The sequence below is a fragment of the Populus alba genome, chromosome 6 (assembly GCF_005239225.2).
Source record: "Populus alba chromosome 6, ASM523922v2, whole genome shotgun sequence".
Classification (NCBI taxonomy): Eukaryota; Viridiplantae; Streptophyta; class Magnoliopsida; order Malpighiales; family Salicaceae; genus Populus; species Populus alba.
In genome coordinates this window covers 23,246,525-23,269,865 of record NC_133289.1, presented here as the reverse complement: position 1 = coordinate 23,269,865, position 23,341 = coordinate 23,246,525, and the positions used below count along the sequence as shown (strand labels likewise).

The window sequence follows — 23,341 nt, the reverse complement described above, 5'->3', positions numbered from 1 at the left end:
TTATTTTCTTTTATTAAGAAACCATATCAATTCAAAAAAAAAACTGCAGCTACGCACGGACAAATTGATCACTATATAAAAAGAGATCAGTTGTTTCTGTCATCTTTTCTTCTCATAATCTCTTTAATAAAAGTTAATGATTTTATATATTCATGCTTGAATAATGACAATTAAGTTAAAATATTGTCTATTTTCTAAGGAGAGATTGTACAGATTTTAGGTGTTTGAATAATGCTTTAATCCTCTTAATTAATCTGTTCAGACAACTTCTGTCAAATTAATCTTATATTCTTAATTTTGAGAGTTCAGAATAATTAATCAAGCATTATTCTTACAAACAATTAATAAATCAAAACTCAAATCATGAAAATTAAAATTAAACAAAACATTTTACAACCAATAATCTTCTTTTTTGTTGAATCGCGCGCTTACATTCCATTATCTGTCTCCACTAGAAGACCATTTTGAAACCCTTCCAAGTAAAAAACGTCTAGGCCGCCTCCTTCAAGGATGCCTTGATTGATTATAGTTGCTTTCTTTCTTGCTAAATTCCCCAGTGCACAATTTCATATGATGTAATCACACAGCACTGATGAACTGATGGTTAAATGAACTTCCCCAACTTCTAGAGCCATCATAGCTATGAATTTCGAACTAGAATGGAGAAGTTAATAGGCTTTGCCTCACACATGATCACTTGAGAGAACGATTACGAAACACTCGCTCGCATATTCCAATTGCAATTGGGGATGTTTATTCATTTCTTTTCTTTTTCTTTTTAAATTGCAGTGTCTTAATGTGGTTTCGAAACAAAGAATTGCAAGGGACGCTTATTATTATTTTTTCTATATATTTAAATTTATATCTATATCTCTTCTTATCGCACTTGATATCACGATAATTTTTTAAAAATTTAAATTACAAAAAATAATAGATTCCAGGCATCTTATTCTGTAAAAAAAGATCTTATTTAAGGAATTATTATCTAATATTATAATCATTAAAAACCCTAACTGATCAATAAAAATTTTATGATATGAGACTAGTTACGTAAAATGAAAGATATTATCATTCATTAAGCGTTCTATCTGAGATAAACTGTATTCCTGATTTTATCTTAAATTACTAAGGGTATGTTGTATTATGATACTGATGGTCTAATTGTAATATTTCTAACTTTAACTCTAGTAAATAAACCAATAAATTTTGATTTGAAAACAAAATATACATATTTTTTTTATTTTTTATATAAAAAAAAATATATAACATACTAAAAATCTACAAATCAATTATACCGTGAAATCAAAGAGGAAAAAAACATGAGAAACCCACAAATAAATTTTAAAAGTCCATGAATTGGCATAAAAATGTGTTTTGTTAAACATACTCTTGAACCAAAATAAATTGGGCCAGATATTTTTTATTTGTATATTTTTTTAGGTCAATCTAGCTTAGTCATATAAACTGGGCTGCCTGGTCACTGGCCCAATCCAGTGACCGGGCCGGCTTTTACCCTCGCTCACTGCAGCCAGGATAATTAAAATGCAAGTGTACAGTGTCAATTGCTATGTATGGGAAAGAGAAGAAGTTTACCCGTGCTGGAGATGAAACAAATGGATATGGTGCCCTCTGGACAGTGCCTCTTGTTCTTCCTTTAGTTTTCTTTTTCTCTGATTCTTTCTATTCTGTTGCTTTCTTTTTTTGTTCTGGTTTTTTTCTCTCTGGCTCTCTCTGTCCTCTCTCTCTCTCTCTCTCTCTCGCTCTCTACTGGTTTCGGTCCTCTGTTTTTTTTTCTTCTTCGTCTGTGTTTGTTCGCTTGTGTTTATTTTCTGATCTGTTGTTCAAACGGGGAGGGGGCTGGTATACTTGGAGGCAAAGCTGGTGCTTGTGCGTTGGCTGGCCAGTGCTTTCCTCTCTCTGTTTTTGTTTTTTCTTTCGCTTACTCTCCGATCTTCCTTCCCTGGGTCTTGTTTTTTTTCTGTCCTTTTGTTCTCCTGTGTTTGCTCGTCCTCCCTTTCGCATTCTGTGTGTATCGTTCACTCCCTGTGTTCTGTGTGTCCACTTTGTGTCTGTCCCCTGTTCTTGTTTTTGTTGTTCGTCCTCTGGCTTTCCTCTGTTTATCCCCGAGGTCCTTTCTGTTTTCTTTCCCTTTGTTTTCGTTCTTCTCGTGGCCTCCCCCCGCTTGTCGTGGCCTTTCTCTGGCTTTATGCCATGCGTTAGTGCCTCGGTAATGGCATGCATCGTGGGGGCGAGAAGGATGTTACCACGATCTGCTGCCGTTTCTGCTGAATCAGAATGAAGGAGTTGAACAATTTTCTTTGAAACGGCGCCGTTTTGATCTGAGACGGTCATTCTTCAATTTGGCCACTGGAATTATGATATAATGCAATCAAGCCCTTGTTTATGGAAAATTCTTTTTTTAAAATTTGGCCTGGATCAATTGCAATTGGACCGCTATATTTTAGCCACATTTACAAAAGAATCCATGGTTTCGAAATTATTCAATTCAGCCCTTAATTAACTCCTTAATTTTTAATTTTTTTAAAATTACCCTTGAAAAAATCAATTAAACTACCTATAGTACCCCCGTCATTTCATTTAGGTGCTTGCACTTTAATTGCTTGCAATTATGACCCGAATCAGCCCCAAACTTTAGTATTTTTTTAATTTAGCCATTGATTTCATTAATTAAACTAATTATAAGTACAATTAAGTTCCCAAACTTATTAAATCTTTTTTTTTTAGCAAATTGACTCTCACTTTTATAATTCTATACTTATTAGTCCTTAAACTTTTAATTTGTGTTGTCTTGATCCAATTCTCAGATTATTTTTCATTCATTTATTTTTTTATTATTTGTTTTATTCAAAAATTGGGTTATGACATCTCTAATTATCAATCTCTTTATTTTAAGATATTAACTAAATATAATTTATTTTTTTAATCATATTTCACGTGTATTTTTTTCATTTGAAAATCTAATTTTTATTATAAACTATACCAACGAAAATAAAGTTTCAAAATAAAATTCATCGTTGCTTATGCCAATCGTGCTTCTTTAACCATCAGTAATTTTTAATCATATTTACAAATACGATATGTATATTTCGATGAATCAGCGTGTTTTTCTTTCATATTGTTAATGGAGTTCGGATTTATATAGCTAACGTATTCTAATTTGTTTTCTATTATGTACGTCTTTGATATGCTAGACAATCAAGCTATTGTGCAAGAGCCTTTGTATAATAATCAACTTTCATGAGATAAGCACCACCAGATTTAATAGTTTCATTGATTGAAATTTATGTTAGTATTTATATTAATATTTTGTTTATGATTATTTTATTAATCAAATTATAAATAGAAAACATCCTTTAGAAAAAACAGTCATTGGTAAATTCGAGTACATCAGTAATCCATCATTAATAAATTTATCAATAACTTTATAAACAAACCATGCACGCAAAAAAAAACATTAAAAGCTTTAGTTCATAGTAATTTCTTTGATATTATTTAATATATTGACAATAAAAGAACTGTATGTAATTTTATTGGTGAATTATAATGATATTTAAGTAATTTTTTTTAATTATCTGAAATATATATATCAATGAACTGATTTCGTCATTGAGTTTACAGTAACATTAATATTTGTTGTAATTTTTTTTTAATTCTCTGGAATATACCGATGGAATAAGTTTATTCGTAACCTCGTCATTAATAATTTAATTTATTTTTAAATCTATTAAACAAAAATATAAAAAATATAAATATTTAAAAATTAATTATCTTTATATAAAAATCAAATATTTATTATAAATTTATATGTTCATATATAATAAAACTAGAGTAAAAACCATACTGGAGAAGATGGTCGTCTCCGGGATCAACAATTGTTCTATCTGTCACCATCTAAGCAAACCTAGGCAAAAAAAGGTTTTGTACTATACCTTTCTGAAAAAATCTGACATTTGTTTTCTTTTAAAAAAAGTTTAGGTTTTCGATATTAGATTTTTTGCCGTCGTGAATATCTAAAGAAACCACAGCTACCAGTTCACCAAACTTTGGCGGCACTCTCTCAATATATTCCATATCCATCTTCGAAAAACACTTTGACCAAATAATTTTTTGAATTTTGCTTTGTCTATCAGATTCGAAACTAAATCAACTAAGTTACTGACCACGTCAGTTTACCAGATTCTCCAGGCGTTAATGGCTTGCAAGTTGCAACAGGTCAACAATTGCTGCCTTGTTGCGAAGAACAACAATTCTTCTCATTTATCTCTCTGTCAAAGCAAACTTAGAAGAAGATTCTGAACTTCTTTTTATTCCCTAAACGATAGAGCTTTCGATGATAAGATTTAAGGATTCCCATTGTGGTCGTAAACCTCTTTATAAGCCCCATTGCTCGCGGCTCACTAAACTTGTCTCCACTCTCAGTATATCTCATATCCTTCTCTGAAAATTAATCAAACCATGATAAGTATGTGCAAGAAACCTCTCTTTCTTGGGGCGAAAGCCACCATACTTGTGTTGCTGATCCTGGCTGCCAGTGCTACTCTTGTGATTGCAACCAGGCCTTCTAGCCTCGTGACCAAGAAGCCAAAGTTTGGAGCAAGCAGCATGTTTTCTCCACAAAGTGACCGTCCAACTCAACCATCAGGTCCTAATCCTTGCAGCTACATACCTGGACCAGGGCAATGCAAACCTCCTAAGTGATGCATGCTTCATATCGATCGTCCATCAATACGGTGTGTCTTTTTAGGGGGGGAAAAGAAGATATTTTTTTAGCTTTTTATAAACTTTTTGATCATTATTCTTCTTTCAGATCTTGTGCAATCTATCCTTGAAATTAGATTGATCAATTTTTTTTCTTTTATTTATAAATTTCAGGATCATATTGATGATGCATTCATGGAAGATGATGCATTCATGGAAATGGAAAGAACACAAGTGGAGACTAGGGAGCGTTAAGGAGAGTCGATCCGATGAGTTCTTTTGTATGCAAATTATGTATCATTAATAATTTCTTTCCCAAATTCGTGTGGTTTTGATAGGTTTAGCTGTTATTTACTAAAGCTTTAATATCTTGTTGAGTGTTGAAGGATTGTCATTTGAAATATTGGGTCAATCTTCACATATGTTACAAGGAGCATGACCTCTCGTGTTATTTTAAATTAAAATAAATGGCTATGATTTTAGCACATGGTTTTTTCTTTATTGTGTAACTATAGACTATATAGAAAGAGAGATGTTTCTTTCATCTTTTATTCTCTCTTTCATAAAAATATCCTCACTTCACCTTCTATCAATTAAAATTCAAAGAAGCTAACGAGTGTCATAACCCAATTTTTGACCATTTTTATTTTAATTATTATTATTATTTTATTTACTAAAAAAAAACGATAAAAAATGATGATAAAAAAAATAATAATAATAATAATAATGAAAAAAAACAAGTAAAATGAAATAAATAAAGAATGAATTAAAATTTGGGCTAAGGGCAACATGATTGGAAGTTTTAGGGTTTAATTAAACTTTGGAATTAATCTAATTAAGTTTGGAATTAATTTGTTTAATCCAATTAAGGGTTTAAATGAAGAATTGATAAATTTTTAGACTTAATTAAGCTTGGAATTAATTTAATTCATCCAATCAAGGGTTTAATTGGAAAATTAATAAGTTTTGAGACTTAATTAAGCTTGAAATTAATTTAATTCATCCAATCAAGGATTTAATTGGAGAATTGATAAGTTTTGAGACTTAATTAAGCTTGGAATTAATTTAATTCATCCAATCAAGGATTTAATTGGAGAATTGATAAGTTTTGAGACTTAATTAAGCTTGGAATTAATTTAATTCATCCAATCAAGGGTTTAATTGGAGAATTGATAAGTTTTGATACTTAATTGGACTTGGATGTAATTAAATTAATGAAATCAGGGACTTAATTGAAGAAATATTAACGACTGGGGTCCAAATTGCGAAATTAAAATCCAAGGATTACATTGAAAAAGGCGCGCAAATGCAGGGGGCTAATTACCGTTTAAACCAGGGGCTTAATTACAAAAGTTTTGAAACTTTGAGGGCCAAATCCTATATCAACCGAGCTGCACCAAAGAGCAAGGGGCTGGTGGCAGAATTGTAGAGAGAGAGGAAACCAAAACCGAAAACAATACCAATACAAATAAACCAGAGAGGCTCCTAAGTTTTTTTGGTTAAACCCCAGACCAGGAGTGAACCTTTTCCCAACCTATACCAGCTCAAAACAGGAACACAGAAACGAACCGAGAGGGACTAGAGAGAATTAAAAAAAACAGAGCACAGGTGAACTTTTCGGAAGAGGGCAGAGGAAACAGAGGGCAGTTAGGCAGAGGTCGAAGGAGGAATTCTGGCTTACTATTGACGGGCGCCACCGCTGATCATCGCCCGACACGCTGACACTCCGGCGAAGCAACCTGCAACAAGGTAAGCTTCCTCTGTTTTCTTCGTTCTTTAACTTTGGAGATTTCAGTGCCTTTTGCTTACCAAAGAAAGAGTTCAGTGCATTTTGGCACTGTGTGAAGGTAATTAATTACCTTCGCACGGTGCCATGCACGCATGACGTTGGGTCATGCGTGCTGTAGCCCAGCCGGGTCACTGGCTTGGGCCAGTGACCGGGCTGGGCTGGCTGGGTCTAGCCCAGCCCATGTGGGCTGAGCTGGGCCCAGCCCAAAAAATAAAAAAAATAGGAAAAAATAGAAAAAATAAAAAAAATAAAAAATATTTGTATGCATGAATAAAAATAATATAAACTTACTGGTTTATTCACCAACGCCAGAGTCGGGAATAAAATACTGGTTTGAGTTTATCTCATTTTTATTCATTATTTTTTTATTTAGCAAAAAATATATGTGCATGTATAAAAAAAATAAATTTATTTTTTTTTTTACTTATTTATTCACTGACGCCAGAGTCGGGAATAAAATAAAAACACTGATTTTATTTTATTTTATTTTATTTTATTTTTGTCCTTTTCTATTTAATTATATAAACAAAAATAAAAAATATGTGAATGCGTAAATTTAGTTTATTCACTAGTTTTAGAGCCAGAATCTAAAATATTAATCTAAATTTATTTTATTAACTACGTAATAATTACCAACGCCAGAGTTGGAATTATACGTAGTTAAATATTCACTGACGCCAGAGTCAGGAATATTGTGAATAAATCGTCAGAACATAAACCAATAAAATTTAGCAATTTAAGACAAAAACAACAATGCAGTTTGCCTTAGGCAGAACGTTTAAGGGGTGATAATATCTTCCCTTTTACGTAACCAGTCCCAAACCATAGAATCTCTGTTGACCAGTTAGGGTTCCTAGTGACCATAATACTAGGTGGCGACTCCTTAAACCAGACATTTTTTTTTCCTAAAAGAACCGGATGCCAGAAATTTGTTCTTTTTCCATAATTCAAGAGAATTTTTTTTTAAGGCCGCCGCGATGTCGGGTGCGACAGAATGGCGACTCTACTGGGGACTAGGACTAAGCTTTGTTTTTTTTGTTTTCTTTTATTGCTAAATATTTTTGTTTGTTTTTGTTAACGCTTGTCAAGTTGCTCATTTATTTATTTATTTTATTATGATTTATTATGTATTTTTGTGTATTTGATTTTATGTTTTTTTTTAATTTTCATTTTTATTTTTATTTTTTTTATTTTTTTTATTTTTTTTGTTTTAAGACACATAATTATTCACATTTATCATGCATATATGTTTATATGAATATCATGCAAGCTCATTTTTTATATATATACGTGTGTGGTACCAATTTTAAGATAAGTGGAGAAGTAACGGCACCCCAATGGCTTTAGCCTGGGTAAGGCTCGCGAAACTATCCAACTCTCGCACGATTTGTTTGCTCGATAGTGGTTGATATGCCAAACTGATTTTACTCAGGGCCTCTATCTTTACGCTGCTTGTAAATCTCATATCAACCTTTCGAGGACGATCACTGAGCATGCGAAAGACCTTTGAGACTAGATAGCAAAACTGCCCAGATGCATTTAATGACTAGAACCTATTCTTTAGGTTGGTCCCTATATAATTTCATTGATATGAGCATAACATTTAAGCATTTTCATCACAGGACTTTCGGGTGACATAATGACCGTTATTCGTGAGGTAACCACTGTTGAGTATGGACTCGAATCTGAATCTTTGCAAATGACCGAGGGAGACTGCCCTAGACCAAATGCCGGTGGGACACCGCCACTCAAAGATGTCAGGTGCATAATAAATGACACTAGCAGATTGTTTTCACTCACGAAGTATCAGATAGATGAAGCAGAATTTGCTATGAAGTATGGGAGGATTTTGTACCTTTTAAAAGTGCCAGTTTTACCATCAGCTATAAAAGCCATGATACATTTTTGGGATCCTGATTACCGAAGCTTCACTTTCCGAAATGTTGACATGACACCTACCATCGAAGAGTATAGTGTGTTGACTGAATTCCCCGAAGATGCCTACAAAGTGTACTTCCGCCAGAGAATCGACGACACCATGGATGAGCTTGCCAAATTGCTAGGGATCCCTCAACTAATACCGTATAGAGAAAAAGATAACTCTGGGGGTCTTAGATGGAAACGGCTAGAGGAGTTGCTGATTGCTAAAAAAGCTAACCCGGATGCTAAATTAGAGAAACATAGAATATTGGCTTTGGGAATATTTGGTTTGGTTCTATGTCCCTCTACTACGGGAATTATCAGTTTGGAAGCTGCCAATTTGTTTGTGGAATATGAAAAAACAAAGATCAACCCGTGTGCCGCGATTTTGGCGGAAACCTTGCTATCTCTTAGTCGTTGCAAGAAAACGGGTAAAGGCTCCATGAGGTGTTGTGTCTCTTTACTATTCATCTGGTTGCTAAGTCATATAGAAACGGAGACACCAATATTCAATAATTTCTGGTGGTTCGACCAAAAGCCACTCGAGTTGTTCGTATCAAAAGAATGGGAGAGCTTTTCGGAAGATGATTGGAGGGTAAAATTGCAAAGGCTTCCATTAAGCATTTTTAATTGGAAAGCTCCTTGGATGAGGAATATGACAAGCTTGATGAGTTGTGGAGAAAAGCCTTGGGTACCATTAATTGGAGTAACGGGATACATCAGTTACGCACCTGCTTTAGTTGCAAGGCAGCTTGGGGGCATACAAAGTGTTCCAAGGACAATTGACATAACTCAATTTACCGGGGTCTATAAAGGGGCCGCCATGGAAATGATAGAAAGCATTAAGCAGGATTGGAACTTTTTGTTGTTGATAAAGAAGGAGAATGGATCAAGAAATCCCTTAGTTAGTGAAAAGTATCCCGAATGGCGTGACAGAAGAGTCTCCGACATGGTAGAAATTTCAGAATCCGTGGGCACCCGAAGAAAGAGGGTGAGTTGCGAAGAAGAACTAAGAGAGCAAGTAAAACGATTGCAAGCCGAGCTTAAAACAAAGGAGGATTTGAGATTATCATTAGAGCATCAGTTGGCCAAAGAAAAAGCTATGAGGAAATTGGCTGAGGAAGAAAGGGACTCGTTGGGCCTAGATCGGATGAAAGCAATGAACGACTTAGAATCCATAAAAGTCATCAATGAGGAGAAGACGCTTCAGGTGGAGAAGGCCCAGTATTGGGAGGAATTGGCCGTAAAAAATCAAGTTGTGTCAAGCAAGCGTTTAACAGATCTGAAAGAACTCAAGAGCCAGTTAAAAGATGTTGAATTGGAATTGGCTAACTCCAAGAAGATAGTCAAAGCCACGCAGAATTTGAGAACTGAACTCAATAGTAGTAAAATTGAAGCGAAGGCATTGAAGACTAAATTAGCAAAGGGAGAAGCAAAGATCGAACAATTGCTAGAAAGCCAGAAAATGTTGGAGAGTCATGTTCAAATACTAGATACGGCTAATAATTCTCTATCCAGAAACAACTTGATCCATACTGAAAGAATAAGGGAGTTTCAAGAACAAATTGATCGAGCTGCGGCCGAGGCTCATTGGCTAAGAGTAGAGGCTCGTCAAGTTGGAGGGGACATCGCGAAGTATCGAGGGAGCATGAACAACACCGATATGTTTCTAAAAGCTATATCTAATAGAGGCAGTGCCTTTCCCCCTGTAATAGATTAAGATGAATCATTTGTTGTAATGAAAGTTTTATGGGTTAAATAAAAAAAGGCGAAGACCTTTATTTACTTTTATTCAAATAAGTGTATAAGGCAGAAAGCTCAGATGGTAAAAGGTTAAACAGATCTCCTCTCGGCATTGCAATAAGTATCGGATGTAGATCTAACCAAGCATCCGAAGAATAACAGTTGTTATGTCACCCTCCCATGAAATAATCCTTGTCCAATATGTTGCATTCACATTCATGCATTTTGAACATACACTTATGAATTGTCATAATACTGCACACAGGTGAAATATAGGTCCCCCATTAAAACACACTCATAATACACGGTTGCGGAAAAAAATGGAAAATGAAGAAAGAACTCAATTGGATGCCCAACATCAAAAGGAGTTGAACAGTCTGAAGGAAGATGTCGCTAGGCTTACTAGCCTACTCGAACAAGCTCTGAGATCTAAGTCGGGAGAAGGGACATCCTCTAAACCAACATTTACCACTCAGCTACCACCGACGCCTCCAGTGTTCTTCAACCTACCAAACATGGGGGCAAGTGGATCTTCGCCTGAGCCTCAATATGCTACGCATTTCCCAGCTCAGCCTATATACCCAATGAGGATTCCTCATGCTGATGAATTAACCTTGGAGGGGTCTCATAAGGACAAAATGATAGGAGCTGAAGGTTTAGAGAAGTGGGCTGCTCTAGAAGAGAGGGTAAGGGTAGTTGAAGGAAATCATTTGTATGACCCGGTGAAAGCTGTCGAAATGTGTTTGGTACCTAACATAGTAATTCCTAAGAAGTTTAGGGTGCCAGAATTCATCAAATACACCGGAACTCAATGTCCAATAACCCACCTTAAGTCGTATTGCAATAAGATGGCCGAGGTGGTGCAAGATGAGAAATTGTTGATCCATTTCTTCCAGGATAGCTTGAGTGATGTCGCGCTCACTTGGTACATGCGTTTGGACAACACCAAAATAAGGGGATGGAAAGATCTAGTTGATGCCTTTATTAAGCAATATAAGTTCAACATAGACATAGCCCCTGATAGATCAAGCTTGCATTCATTGGAGAAAGGTTATAAGGAATCTGTAAGGGAATATGCACAAAGGTGGCGTGAAACGGCAGCACAAGTTAATCCGCCACTGTTGGAGAAAGAAATGATCGGTTTATTTTCCAACACCTTCAAAGCTCCATACTTTGAATACTTGGTTGGAAGTTCTGCACAAAGCTTCTCTGATTTGGTTGTTATAGCTGAACGAATTGAACAAGCCATTCGAACGGGTAGGATCGCAGACCCTAGTGAAAAAAGGGGTTTTGTTGGACGCAAGAAGGAGGCTGACGTCCACAATGTCGAAGGTGAAGGTAAGGGAAGAAAGCACAATTTCAGGCCAACCATGACCATTCCCCCTACATCTAACATAAATTTCACCTCACCCTATCTAAATAACCCCACAAATAACCCAAGCAACAATACCTACCGCCCAAGAAGAAATTTCTCAGAGGAACAAGTACAACTTCCACCATTGCCTCTAACTCTCGCCGAAATGCATAAAAGGCTTCTGAGCATCGGCCAAATAGCACTTGTTCCTTTACCCCCTTTACAACCACCATTCCCCGCTTGGTATAAACCTGATAAAAAATGTGAATACCATGCTGGAGCCCTTGGTCATAACATTGATGGATGTATTGCATTCAAAAGGAAAATACTCCAACTTATCAAAGCGGGGTGGATTTCCTTTGATGATTCCCCGAATGTGAAATCCAACCCTTTACCAAACCACGCTTCAGGAAGTGGGGGAGTCAATAGCTTGGAAGTGGGAAAAGAGGGTAAAACAATACTGAAAGTCACAATGGATAGTTTGTATAAGATGTTAAAACAAGCTGGGTATCTCAAAATACCATTCAATGTGCAAGCTGTTGAAGGCATGAGCGAATACTGCAAATATCATCAGCAATTTGGGCACAATATAGACTCTTGCGAGGAGTTTAATTATGAGGTGGAAAGTATGATGACGCTAGGGGTGTTGAGATTAATGAAACATGAAGAAGATGATTTGGTAGGAACATTGACCGGTTATGACAATAAAGAGGAAGTTTGTCGATACCAACCAACTGAAGGGGGTCCACCTAAAATGATCCTAACTAAGCCTCCGAATACTGCTAGCGGAAATTATAATGCTTTGCCCTAAAATTATGGTTATTCCTTTTGTAGGCCAAGTCCTACTCCAGTTTTCAATGCCGAGGTAGGAGGACTCACCAGAAGTGGGAAATGCTTTACTCCTGAAGAGTTAGAAAACCATAAAAAGGATAAAGGGAAGAATGTGGTAGAGACGGAGGGAGTTAATAAGCCAGTAAGTGATGAAGAAGCTAATGAGTTTTTGAAATTGATGAGGCATAGTGAATATAGCATGGTGGAACAGCTTAAAAAGACGCCAGCTAGGATTTCCTTGTTATCACTGATATTAAGTTCAGAACTCCATCGGAATGCCCTTCAAAAGGTTCTCAACGAGGCATATGTTCCTCAAGACATCACCTACGATTCTATAGAGCATTTGGTGGGCAGAATTCAAGCCACCAACTATCTTTACTTCACCGATGATGAGCTTGATCCTGAGGGGGCCGGCCATAATAAGCCATTATACATCACCGTAAAGTGCAAGGATTGTGTTATTGCGAAGGTGCTCATAGATAATGGCTCTGCCTTAAATGTGTTGCCAAGGCATGTGCTTGATAAAATGCCAGTTGATGTCTCTCATATGAAGCCAAGTACCTTGACAGCTAGAGCATATGATGGTTCGCCAAGGCCGATTATGGGAAATATTGATGTTGAGCTTGTAATCGGCCCCCAACCATTCCAAGTAACTTTACAAGTGATGGATATTCATCCCACATACAGCATGTTGTTAGGAAGACCTTGGATCCACGCAGCACGAGCCGTTGCATCCTCATTACACCAACGGGTTAAGTTTATCATCAATGGAAACCTGGTGACAGTAAGGGCTGAAGAGGCTTTAGCTATGGTGAGAAACGTGTCGATTCCTTATATAGAGGCTGAAGAGAGTAAAGACGAAAACCTACACGCATTTGAGGTAGTAAATGCTGAATGGGTACCTGAGAATTCAGTGCGAAGGAAACCAGAGGTTTCTGAGGCTGCAAGGATGGCTGCTAAGTATTTTCTGAAGCATGGATTGCCATTCCAATATGACCCTATCACAGGAATACCTGAGAGGATCAATGTAATAAAGATGAAATGCGCAGATCAGAGGTTTGGTTTAGGTTTTAAACCTAGAAAGGAAGATTTCAAGAGAGCGGCTGAGTTTAAAAGAGAAAAGAGGTTAGCTCGAATCGAAGGAAGGGAGCCTAATGAAGGTCGAATCCAGATCCCTCCAATTCACGAAACATTCCCTCGACCTGCACAAGTGATCAATGCTGGGGGTGAAATTGAGAGGATGAGTAAAGAATTTAGCGGTGCTACCATCCACTATCTGGAAGAGATCAACAAACAAGAACCCCAAGGGGGTTTTGAAGACGAAGAGAGCCCTTATGAAGAACTACCCCAACTGACTGTGAGTGCTCTGGAGGACCAAAATTTGTTGCGATGTCGCGGTCACACAAATTAATTACCCTAGCTTAAAACACACAACACAAGATAGTATAGAGAAAGCAAGGGGTCGATCCCACGAGGAAGTTTGAAGTCAGATTTTTATGTTGTACGTTATGTAATTGGGGGGTTTGGTTTGTGATTATCTAAAATATAAAAGAAATTAAACTAGCAAACAAAATCAATTGAAACTGAAATATATCAAGAAAACAAACCTTGGTTGCAAGCACACATCCACCAACGAAAATTAGAACCGATCCTTGAAACGAAACTCCAGTTTATATTATGAATTTTATCTTTTCTTAATATTGGTTAATTAACGGATCCGCCGTATAACTAGCCCTAACCAACAAACAATCACAGTGTCCGCACTAATGATTTAATCCAATGGCAGCCTTAAGATCCAGATAAATTCATTAATCTTAACAACCAAGTTGTCAATTTGTGTTGCTATGATCGAATGTTCTCCCTAAGTTTAATAACGTAGTTCCGCTACAATTATCAAGCTTATTTGCTTCACAAGTTTATATACCACAACTCCGGTTTTGATATCAAACTTAGCAATAGATTATTCACAATAATAACTTAGAGTCCGCTCTAGCAATTAAGATAAACAATCATAGGAAATATGCATAGGAAAACAAACATATTCATTCATAACATAAACTGAAAATAAAAGGAAGAATAAATCTCACGGTTCTTGAAATCCGAAGGTTTGTTGTGTCCTTGCAACCAAGAAAACGAGCTTAGCTTTGCATATCTATTGAACTACTACTCCTAAAGATGAAAGAATACATAATTTCTGATTTGTAGAGAGGAGAGTTTGTGTTTCCTCCCTTCTTCCTCTTCTTTCTTCTACCTCCTTCTACTCACCCTCTATTTATACACAAATTGTAAGTAAGAAAATATCAAAGCTCAAGTGTGAACATCAATAGATGGTGGTAGTGTGAAGGCTGCTGGCTGCTGGCTGCTGGGTTGAGGTTGGTGGCTGCCATGAGGTTGGTGGCTGCCTTGAGGTTGGTGGCTGCCTTGAGGTTGGTTTGGATGCTTCTAGATGAAATTTGGATTCGTTTCTTCACGCAACCTGCTTGCTGGCAGAATTCAGCTGTCATCTTTGAAAAATCATATATCCCTCATATGACATCGTTTTTGGCTGACATTTGGAGCGTTTATAGATCTTTGAGTAAGGAATCCAACAAAATTAAGTTTGCATCAATTGGACTTCTGAAGCTCCAGATATTGAATTTTGAATGGGCAAAGGTCAACATTGGCAGACTGCGAGATTTGACTTTGAAGGATGTGATTTCCATGATCTTTCTCTTTTTATTTTTCTTGCATTACATTTCCAAAAAGGTATGGATGTTAGCTTTTTAATGCCACTGGAATCACTTCATTTCGATCTCTGGAACTCACGCTCTGCACAAAATACCGACTGAACGTCAAATCTGCCAATTACCTCCAATTTACTCCTTTTTGCATCTTTCATCCAAAAATGCCTTCAAAACATAAAACAAAGAATATCAAGGCATTTTATATAAATAACATATGCAAAACACTAGTTAAATGCGGGTGAAACTATCGAATAATATGGTTACATCAAATACCCCCACACTTAGCTCTTGCTCGTCCTCGAGAAAGGATAAATAAAATTAAATTGAAAATAACTATGATCAATTTCTTAATCTCCCATCAATGTCTAAGAGTACAAGCATTATAAACAAGAATACAATCATGAAGGATAAATAATATAATTCTCATGAATTTATTTACATGCAAACTTCAAAACTCAATCAATCGTCTGGATTTAAATGAAATCTATGCCATGCCAAAGTGATAGGTCCTCTCATTGATATACACTCCAACACTCATGTGTTTAAATCTCTCAAATTCAATCAAAGAGTATGTTCTACAATAAGCTTGCTTTTCAATCTCATCTCCATTAGCAACTTATTACAAGTATTACATGAATCAAAAGGTCTTATTTTCCGGTTGTAATGGGGCTGGGGTTAAGGTGAGGTAAAAGAAAGTAAAAGGAAAGGTTCAAACCAATGAAAGTAGAGCATTTTGAAAAATGATACTTCAAACAAGATATTCCATCAAAGCTCATAAATTTTTCATCTTTAATCACAAATGCTTAACTCCTTTTGATTTCAAGCTCTTTCAACATAAAACCTTAAGAACATAAAGGAATACTTTTTTTTTTCTTTTTTCTTTTTCTTTTTTTTCTTCGGCAACTTTGCCCATTTTTTCATCAAGCATCACTTCTTTCTTTTCATATAATTTCCAACCATAATTCCATTAAATATTACAAGTATATGCTCTACTAATCCTTGGCCAGGGGAAAAGAAAAACATATATAAAGTTAAGGCTTATACATGGATAAAGCAAAAAAAAGATAACCAAGCTCAAAACGGGTTCACTAAGGATAATATGCTTTAGGTTGGCTTTTTTGGCTTGAGGGGTTAAAATTTCTAATGCCTTTATCATCTTCATGTATATTTGTAAATAATCTTAATAAGATATGAAGCAAGTTCTAGAGGTACATATCATTGAAAGAATGCACACTCAAAGAATATAATGTTGAAGGCTCAAAAGCTTGCATTGGTATAACACTATAAAGTCAACATGGCATATTCTCAAAGTCAATCCCTAAACCAATTAAACCTTAAAATTTGCATGCATACTCCTTCATTTGATTTATATCTTTATCTATCTCAATTAATTCTCATATATAATACTGTTATTCTCAAAAACCAATGGGAGTTAAAAAGATCAAACAAATTTTTTTTTTTTTTTAAAGAACAACAAAGAAAACCAAAATTCTCCCAATACCCCCACACTTAAAACACAACATTGTCCTCAATGTTGAAATAAAAGTAAAGGAACATAAGAGAATGACAAAGATAAAGTAAAATACAAAAAATAAAAGATAAGGAAAAAGAAAGCAAATCTGATTTTTTTTTTCTTTTTATGCTGGGTTGCCTCCCAGTAAGCGCTTTTGTTTTATGTCATTGGCTTGACATGTTGCATGCTCATTCTTCATAGATTGGTTCAATTAACTCAAGAAGCGGTGAGTTCTGTCATCCAACCTTCATAGAAAGGTTTCAAACGATGCCCATTGACCTTGAGTACTTTGTTGGTTTCTAAACTTGTAATTTCAACTGCACCATAAGAAAAAACATTAGAAACAACAAATGGTCCAACCAAACGAGAGCACAACTTTCTAGGAAAAAGTTTCAAACGCGAATGATAAAGAAGGACTTTGTCTCCAACATGAAACTCCTCTCTTGTAATCTTTTGGTCATGAAGATTCTTAGTCTTTTCGTTGTAAATCCTTGCATTCTCATAAACATCATTTCGAATCTCTTCCACCGTAATTCCAATCTTTTTGGGCACCAAAAGGATAGGCGCCACCCATTCACTGTTCGTGATGGGGTAAATGACACCTGCATCATGAAGGACAATTTGCAAAGCTTGCAAATCCAATGTTGATTCATGCATGTTTTGGGGAACACATATATGCCTTTCCATCTCTTCTATCTTGGTAAAAGCATAGTCATTGCTCAAAGCTATGCTTAATCCATCTTCGCAATCAAAATTAAAAACTTGCTGCACACACTTATCAACTTGGTCATAACATGTGATAGAATAAACATTGCTATAAGGATATGTCATTGCATCATGAAAATTAAATTCAATTTTTTCATCTCCTACCTCCATAGACAAGATATCCTTACCACAATCAATCTTTGTGTTGGCAGTTTTCAAGAATGATCTCCCAAACAATATAGGAGTGTTTTTTGATGAATCACAAGAATCATGTTCCATATCAAGAATATAAAAGTCGCATGGAATGACCAAACTATCAATCTTGACTAGGACATCTTCTATCACACCAAGTGGGTAAACAAAACTACGATCCGCAAGTTGTATTACAATGCTAGTTTTATTCAAAGGCTCTAGACTAAGAGAATCATAAACATGTTTAGGCATAACACTAATGGATGCACCTAAATCGCATAAAGCACTTTTAAAACTAGCATTACCAATAACACATGGGATCGTAAACGCACCTGGGTCTTTTTGTTTCAAAGGCAGATTATTTTGAACAACAGCTGATACAACTTCACCCATACTTACCGTTTCATGACCTTTCAGTTTGAAAGCTCTCTTGGTAGTACACAACTCCTTCAAGAATTTGGCATACTTGGGAATTTGCTTGATAGCGTCAAGCAAAGGAATGTTCAGTTCCACTTTCTTGAAAACCTCTAAAATCTCTTTTTCTTTGTCCTCTTTCTTTGACTTAGAAGAACTCACGGGAAAGGGTGGAATTGTTTTAAAACTGGAATTCATTGAGTGAGGAGTTACCTTTGGAGTGTTGGTCTTTGTTTCAGTTTGTGGAGGAGAAGGATGATGTATCTTCTTTGTACTCAATTCAGTTTCTATCTCTTGTTCTTCCTCCATCTCAATTTGTTTTGACCTTTTCTCTTCAAGTTCTTTCCCACTTCGCAACATGATCGCACTAACATTCTCTTTTGGATTCAATGCTTGGGAGGGCAATTTTCCATTCATTTGTGCTTCCAATTTCCCCACACTTGAAGCTACTTGCCCCATTTGCTTTTCCAAGTTGTGAATACTTGACCTTGTTTCCTGTTGAAAAGACATGACATTTTGTTGCAAGGTAACAGTATTAGAAGCCAAAGTTTTCATCATCTCACGAAGATCATCATTGGATGACGACCCCATAACATTGGAGTTTGTGAATGGAGGGGGTTGTCTTGCTTGATAATTCTGTTGGGGCTGAAATCCATTGGGATGGAATTATCGGCCTTGATTGCCTTGTTGGGATGGGTTGCCGTAGCGTAAGTTGGGATGATCTCTCCATCCGGGATTGTACGTGTTGGAAAAGGGATCATATTTACGCTGGGGTTGTCCGTTGAATGCTCCATCAATTGCATGAGCTTGTTCAATGTAATCTTCTTGCATTGTTGGGCACATATCCGAAGCATGCCCTTGTGAGGAGCATATGCTACAAACTTTCACCTACTGCACATTTCCACAAGCCAAAGAACGCACAAGAGAAGTAAGATCATTAACTTTATTTTCAAGGTTAGAAATACTTACCTCATTTACTCGTTTGTTGGAGAAGTCTCCACGAGTGCCGAATTGTTTCGAGTTGGCTGCCATGTTTGAGATCAATTGGCGTGCAGCCTCAGGTGTCTTATCTACCAATGCGCCTCCACTTGCAGCATCAATGATACTACGGTCAGTAGGCATCAATCCTTCATAGAAATATTGAATAAGCAGCTGATCGGGTATTTGATGATGAGGGCATTGAATGCATAGTTGCTCAAATCTTTCCCAATACTCGGAGAGAGTCTCTCCTTGAGATTGCCGAATCCCACATATTTCTTTCCTTATGTTGGCAACTCGAGATGCTGGGAAATACTTCTCAAGGAAAATCTTCTTCATGGAATTCCAAGTTCCAATAGATCCTGGGAGAATAGAGAAAAGCCATGCCTTTGCTGCCCCTTTTAAAGAGAAAGGGAAAGCTTTCAACTTAACTTGTTCTTCATCAACTCCATTCGGTTTCATGCCAACACAAACCATATGGAACTCCTTGAGATGAGTATGAGGATCTTCTCCTGCAAGACCATTAAATGTTGGTAACAAATGTATAAAACCAGATTTGAGCTCAAAGTTTACATTATTGTCAATGTTTATGCACAATGGTTGATTTTCCACGTTAGGAGCAGCAAGCTCCTTGAGTGTTTGTTGTCGTGCAACCGCCATGGTGTTGAGGTGAACTTCCTTTCTTAACTTGCGTAAAGTGCTTTCTATTTCAAGATCAACCTGCACTAGACTCTGATTAGTAGAACGGGTTACTGGCATCAATCGCTAAGAAAACTCAAAAGAAAGCAACCACACAAGAGAAAAAAAAATGAAAATTATATGAAAATCCTATGCTAAAAAAAACTAAAACTACCTAAAAACCTTAGAGAACAGTGGAATTTGGCCTCGATAAGGTGGGGCTAGTGGTGTACCACTAGTCTTGTTCAGAACGTCGTTTCACTTCAGAAAATGAAGGTTAGAAACCTAATTCCACAAACAATTCTGTCTTCAACAGTACCGCTGCGGCAAGTGAACAGTAACACCGCAAGCAAAAATTATGTTTCTCTTTTTTTTTTTTTTTTTTTTTCAGAAATGTAAATAACAATCATAGAAACTAAAAAAAATAACAGTACAAGCACAAGAATCAACTAAAATTACCTCCCCGGCAACGGCGCCAAAATTTGTTGCGATGTCGCGGTCACACAAATTAATTACCCTAGCTTAAAACACACAACACAAGATAGTATAGAGAAAGCAAGGGGTCGATCCCACGAGGAAGTTTGAAGTCAGATTTTTATGTTGTACGTTATGTAATTGGGGGGTTTGGTTTGTGATTATCTAAAATACAGAAGAAATTAAACTAGCAAACAAAATCAATTGAAACTGAAATATATCAAGAAAACAAACCTTGGTTGCAAGCACACATCCACCAACGAAAATTAGAACCGATCCTTGAAACGAAACTCCAGTTTATATTATGAATTTTATCTTTTCTTAATATTGGTTAATTAACGGATCCGCCGTATAAACTAGCCCTAACCAACAAACAATCACAGTGTCCGCACTAATGATTTAATCCAATGGGCAGCCTTAAGATCCAGATAAATTCATTAATCTTAACAACCAAGTTGTCAATTTGTGTTGCTATGATCGAATGTTCTCCCTAAGTTTAATAACGTAGTTCCGCTACAATTATCAAGCTTATTTGCTTCACAAGTTTATATACCACAACTCCGGTTTTGATATATCAAACTTAGCAATAGATTATTCACAATAATAACTTAGAGTCCGCTCTAGCAATTAAGATAAACAATCATAGGAAATATGCATAGGAAAACAAACATATTCATTCATAACATAAACTGAAAATAAAAGGAAGAATAAATCTCACGGTTCTTGAAATCCGAAGGTTTGTTGTGTCCTTGCAACCAAGAAAACGAGCTTAGCTTTGCATATCTATTGAACTACTACTCCTAAAGATGAAAGAATACATAATTTCTGATTTGTAAAGAGGAGAGTTTGTGTTTCCTCCCTTCTTCCTCTTCTTTCTTCTACCTCCTTCTACTCACCCTCTATTTATACACAAATTGTAAGTAAGAAAATATCAAAGCTCAAGTGTGAACATCAATAGATGGTGGTAGTGTGAAGGCTGCTGGCTGCTGGCTGCTGGGTTGAGGTTGGTGGCTGCCATGAGGTTGGTGGCTGCCTTGAGGTTGGTTTGGATGCTTCTAGATGAAATTTGGATTCGTTTCTTCACGCAACCTGCTTGCTGGCAGAATTCAGCTGTCATCTTTGAAAAATCATATATCCCTCATATGACATCGTTTTTGGCTGACATTTGGAGCGTTTATAGATCTTTGAGTAAGGAATCCAACAAAATTAAGTTTGCATCAATTGGACTTCTGAAGCTCCAGATATTGAATTTTGAATGGGCAAAGGTCAACATTGGCAGACTGCGAGATTTGACTTTGAAGGATGTGATTTCCATGATCTTTCTCTTTTTATTTTTCTTGCATTACATTTCCAAAAAGGTATGGATGTTAGCTTTTTAATGCCACTGGAATCACTTCATTTCGATCTCTGGAACTCACGCTCTGCACAAAATACCGACTGAACGTCAAATCTGCCAATTACCTCCAATTTATTCCTTTTTGCATCTTTCATCCAAAAATGCCTTCAAAACATAAAACAAAGAATATCAAGGCATTTTATATAAATAACATATGCAAAACACTAGTTAAATGCGGGTGAAACTATCGAATAATATGGTTACATCAATGGTTCACCCGAGTTTGTGAGAAGATTAACTGAAGGGGAAGAGTTGAACAATTGGGAAATTCAAGAAGTCCCAGTTATCTTTAAAAAGTAAACATTTGTTGTTTGCTTGCTTTTTATTATTGCTGCATTTTGTTTGAATAAATTTGCGCTGCCAGTAATCGTGGCTCAAGATATTGGCAACAAGATTTTGTTTTGAGCCCTTCTATCATTTCAAGTTTTAATGAGATCATGCTTTGTTTTTCCCTACATCATACCTTCTAGTTTCACCTTTTCATTATGCACTCATAACAAAGGCACTTTCCGCTTTCAGGGAATCTGAAAGCGGGACAACGATAAACTTACAAACCCATTGCATTGAGAATAATTGGCCTAATTTTGATAAAACTATAACTTCAATGGATGAGGAAGAAGATGGTGAAGATGACATTGAGGAGTTCAAGAAGATTATGAAGCAATCCGAACATGCATGGGAGCCTGCCAAAGAGGAATTAGAATTAATAAATGTAAGTACCGAGCATGACAAAAAGGAGTTGAAAATAGGGATGTTGATCACTACAGCTATGAGGAGTGAATTGGTCGCCCTTTTGCGGGAGTATGTGGATATTTTTGCCTGGTCATACGCTGACATGCCCGGTTTGGATACTGAAATAGTAGTGCATAGGTTACCTTTGATTAAGGGTTGTCGTCCAGTCAAACAGAAGCTAAGAAGGACAAGACCTGATGTATTGCTTAAGGTCAAAAAAGAGATAACAAGACAGTGGGATGCAGGTTTCTTGGAGGTAGTAGAATATTCTGAATGGGTGTCTAACATTGTTGCGGTTCCCAAGAAGGACAACAAAATCAGGGTGTGCGTGGATTTCCGGGATTTGAATAAGGCAAGCCCGAAAGATGACTTTCCGCTACCACATATAGACGTATTGGTGGACAATGCTGCTAAGAGTTCCACTTACTCTTTCATGGATGGTTTCTCCGGCTATAATCAGATTAAAATGTTTGAAGCAGATAAGAGAAAGACGACATTTATCACCCCATGGGGAACTTACTGTTACAAAGTAATGCCATTCGGATTGAAGAATGCTGGAGCAACGTACCAAAGGGCAATGGTAGCACTTTTTCATGATATGATGCACAAGGAAATTGAGGTCTATGTGGACGACATGATCGCGAAGTCCAAAGATGAAGAAAGTCATATCCTAGCCCTGAGGAAATTGTTCGAGAGGTTGAGAAAATATCAATTGAAATTGAATCCTGCAAAGTGTACATTCGGGGTGAAATCAGGCAAATTATTAGGATTTGTGGTGAGTAATAAAGGCATAGAAGTGGACCCTGACAAAGTAAAAGCCATACAAAACATGCCCGCTCCAAAGACCGAAAAGGAAGTTCGAGGTTTTTTGGGGCGCTTGAACTATATTGCTCGTTTTATCTCACAACTTACAGTGACATGTGAACCGATTTTTCGATTACTTCGAAAGAAGAATCCTGGAACATGGGATGAAGATTGCCAAAAAGCTTTTGATAAAATCAAACAGTACTTACAAAAACCACCTTTGTTGGTTCCGCCTGTACACGGAAAGCCACTCATCCTGTATTTAACTGTGACCGAGTCAGCTATGGGTTGTGTGTTGGGGCAACAGAATGAGTCAGGAAGAAAGGAGCAAGCCATCTACTATTTGAGTAAGAAGTTCACCGAGTGCGAATCCCGT

General features: G+C 36.5%; 1 protein-coding gene across 1 annotated transcript; it reads left to right on the top strand.

The window, feature by feature from the left end:
* The first annotated feature begins 10,491 nt into the window (after window positions 1-10,491).
* LOC118050139 (uncharacterized) lies at window positions 10,492-21,957 on the top strand. Its single transcript, XM_035060388.1, has 4 exons — window positions 10,492-11,311; window positions 11,399-12,293; window positions 12,360-13,713; window positions 21,949-21,957. Exons 1-4 carry the CDS (start codon window positions 10,492-10,494, stop codon window positions 21,955-21,957), a joined length of 3,078 nt encoding a protein of 1,025 aa, XP_034916279.1.
* Window positions 21,958-23,341: the final 1,384 nt, after the last annotated feature.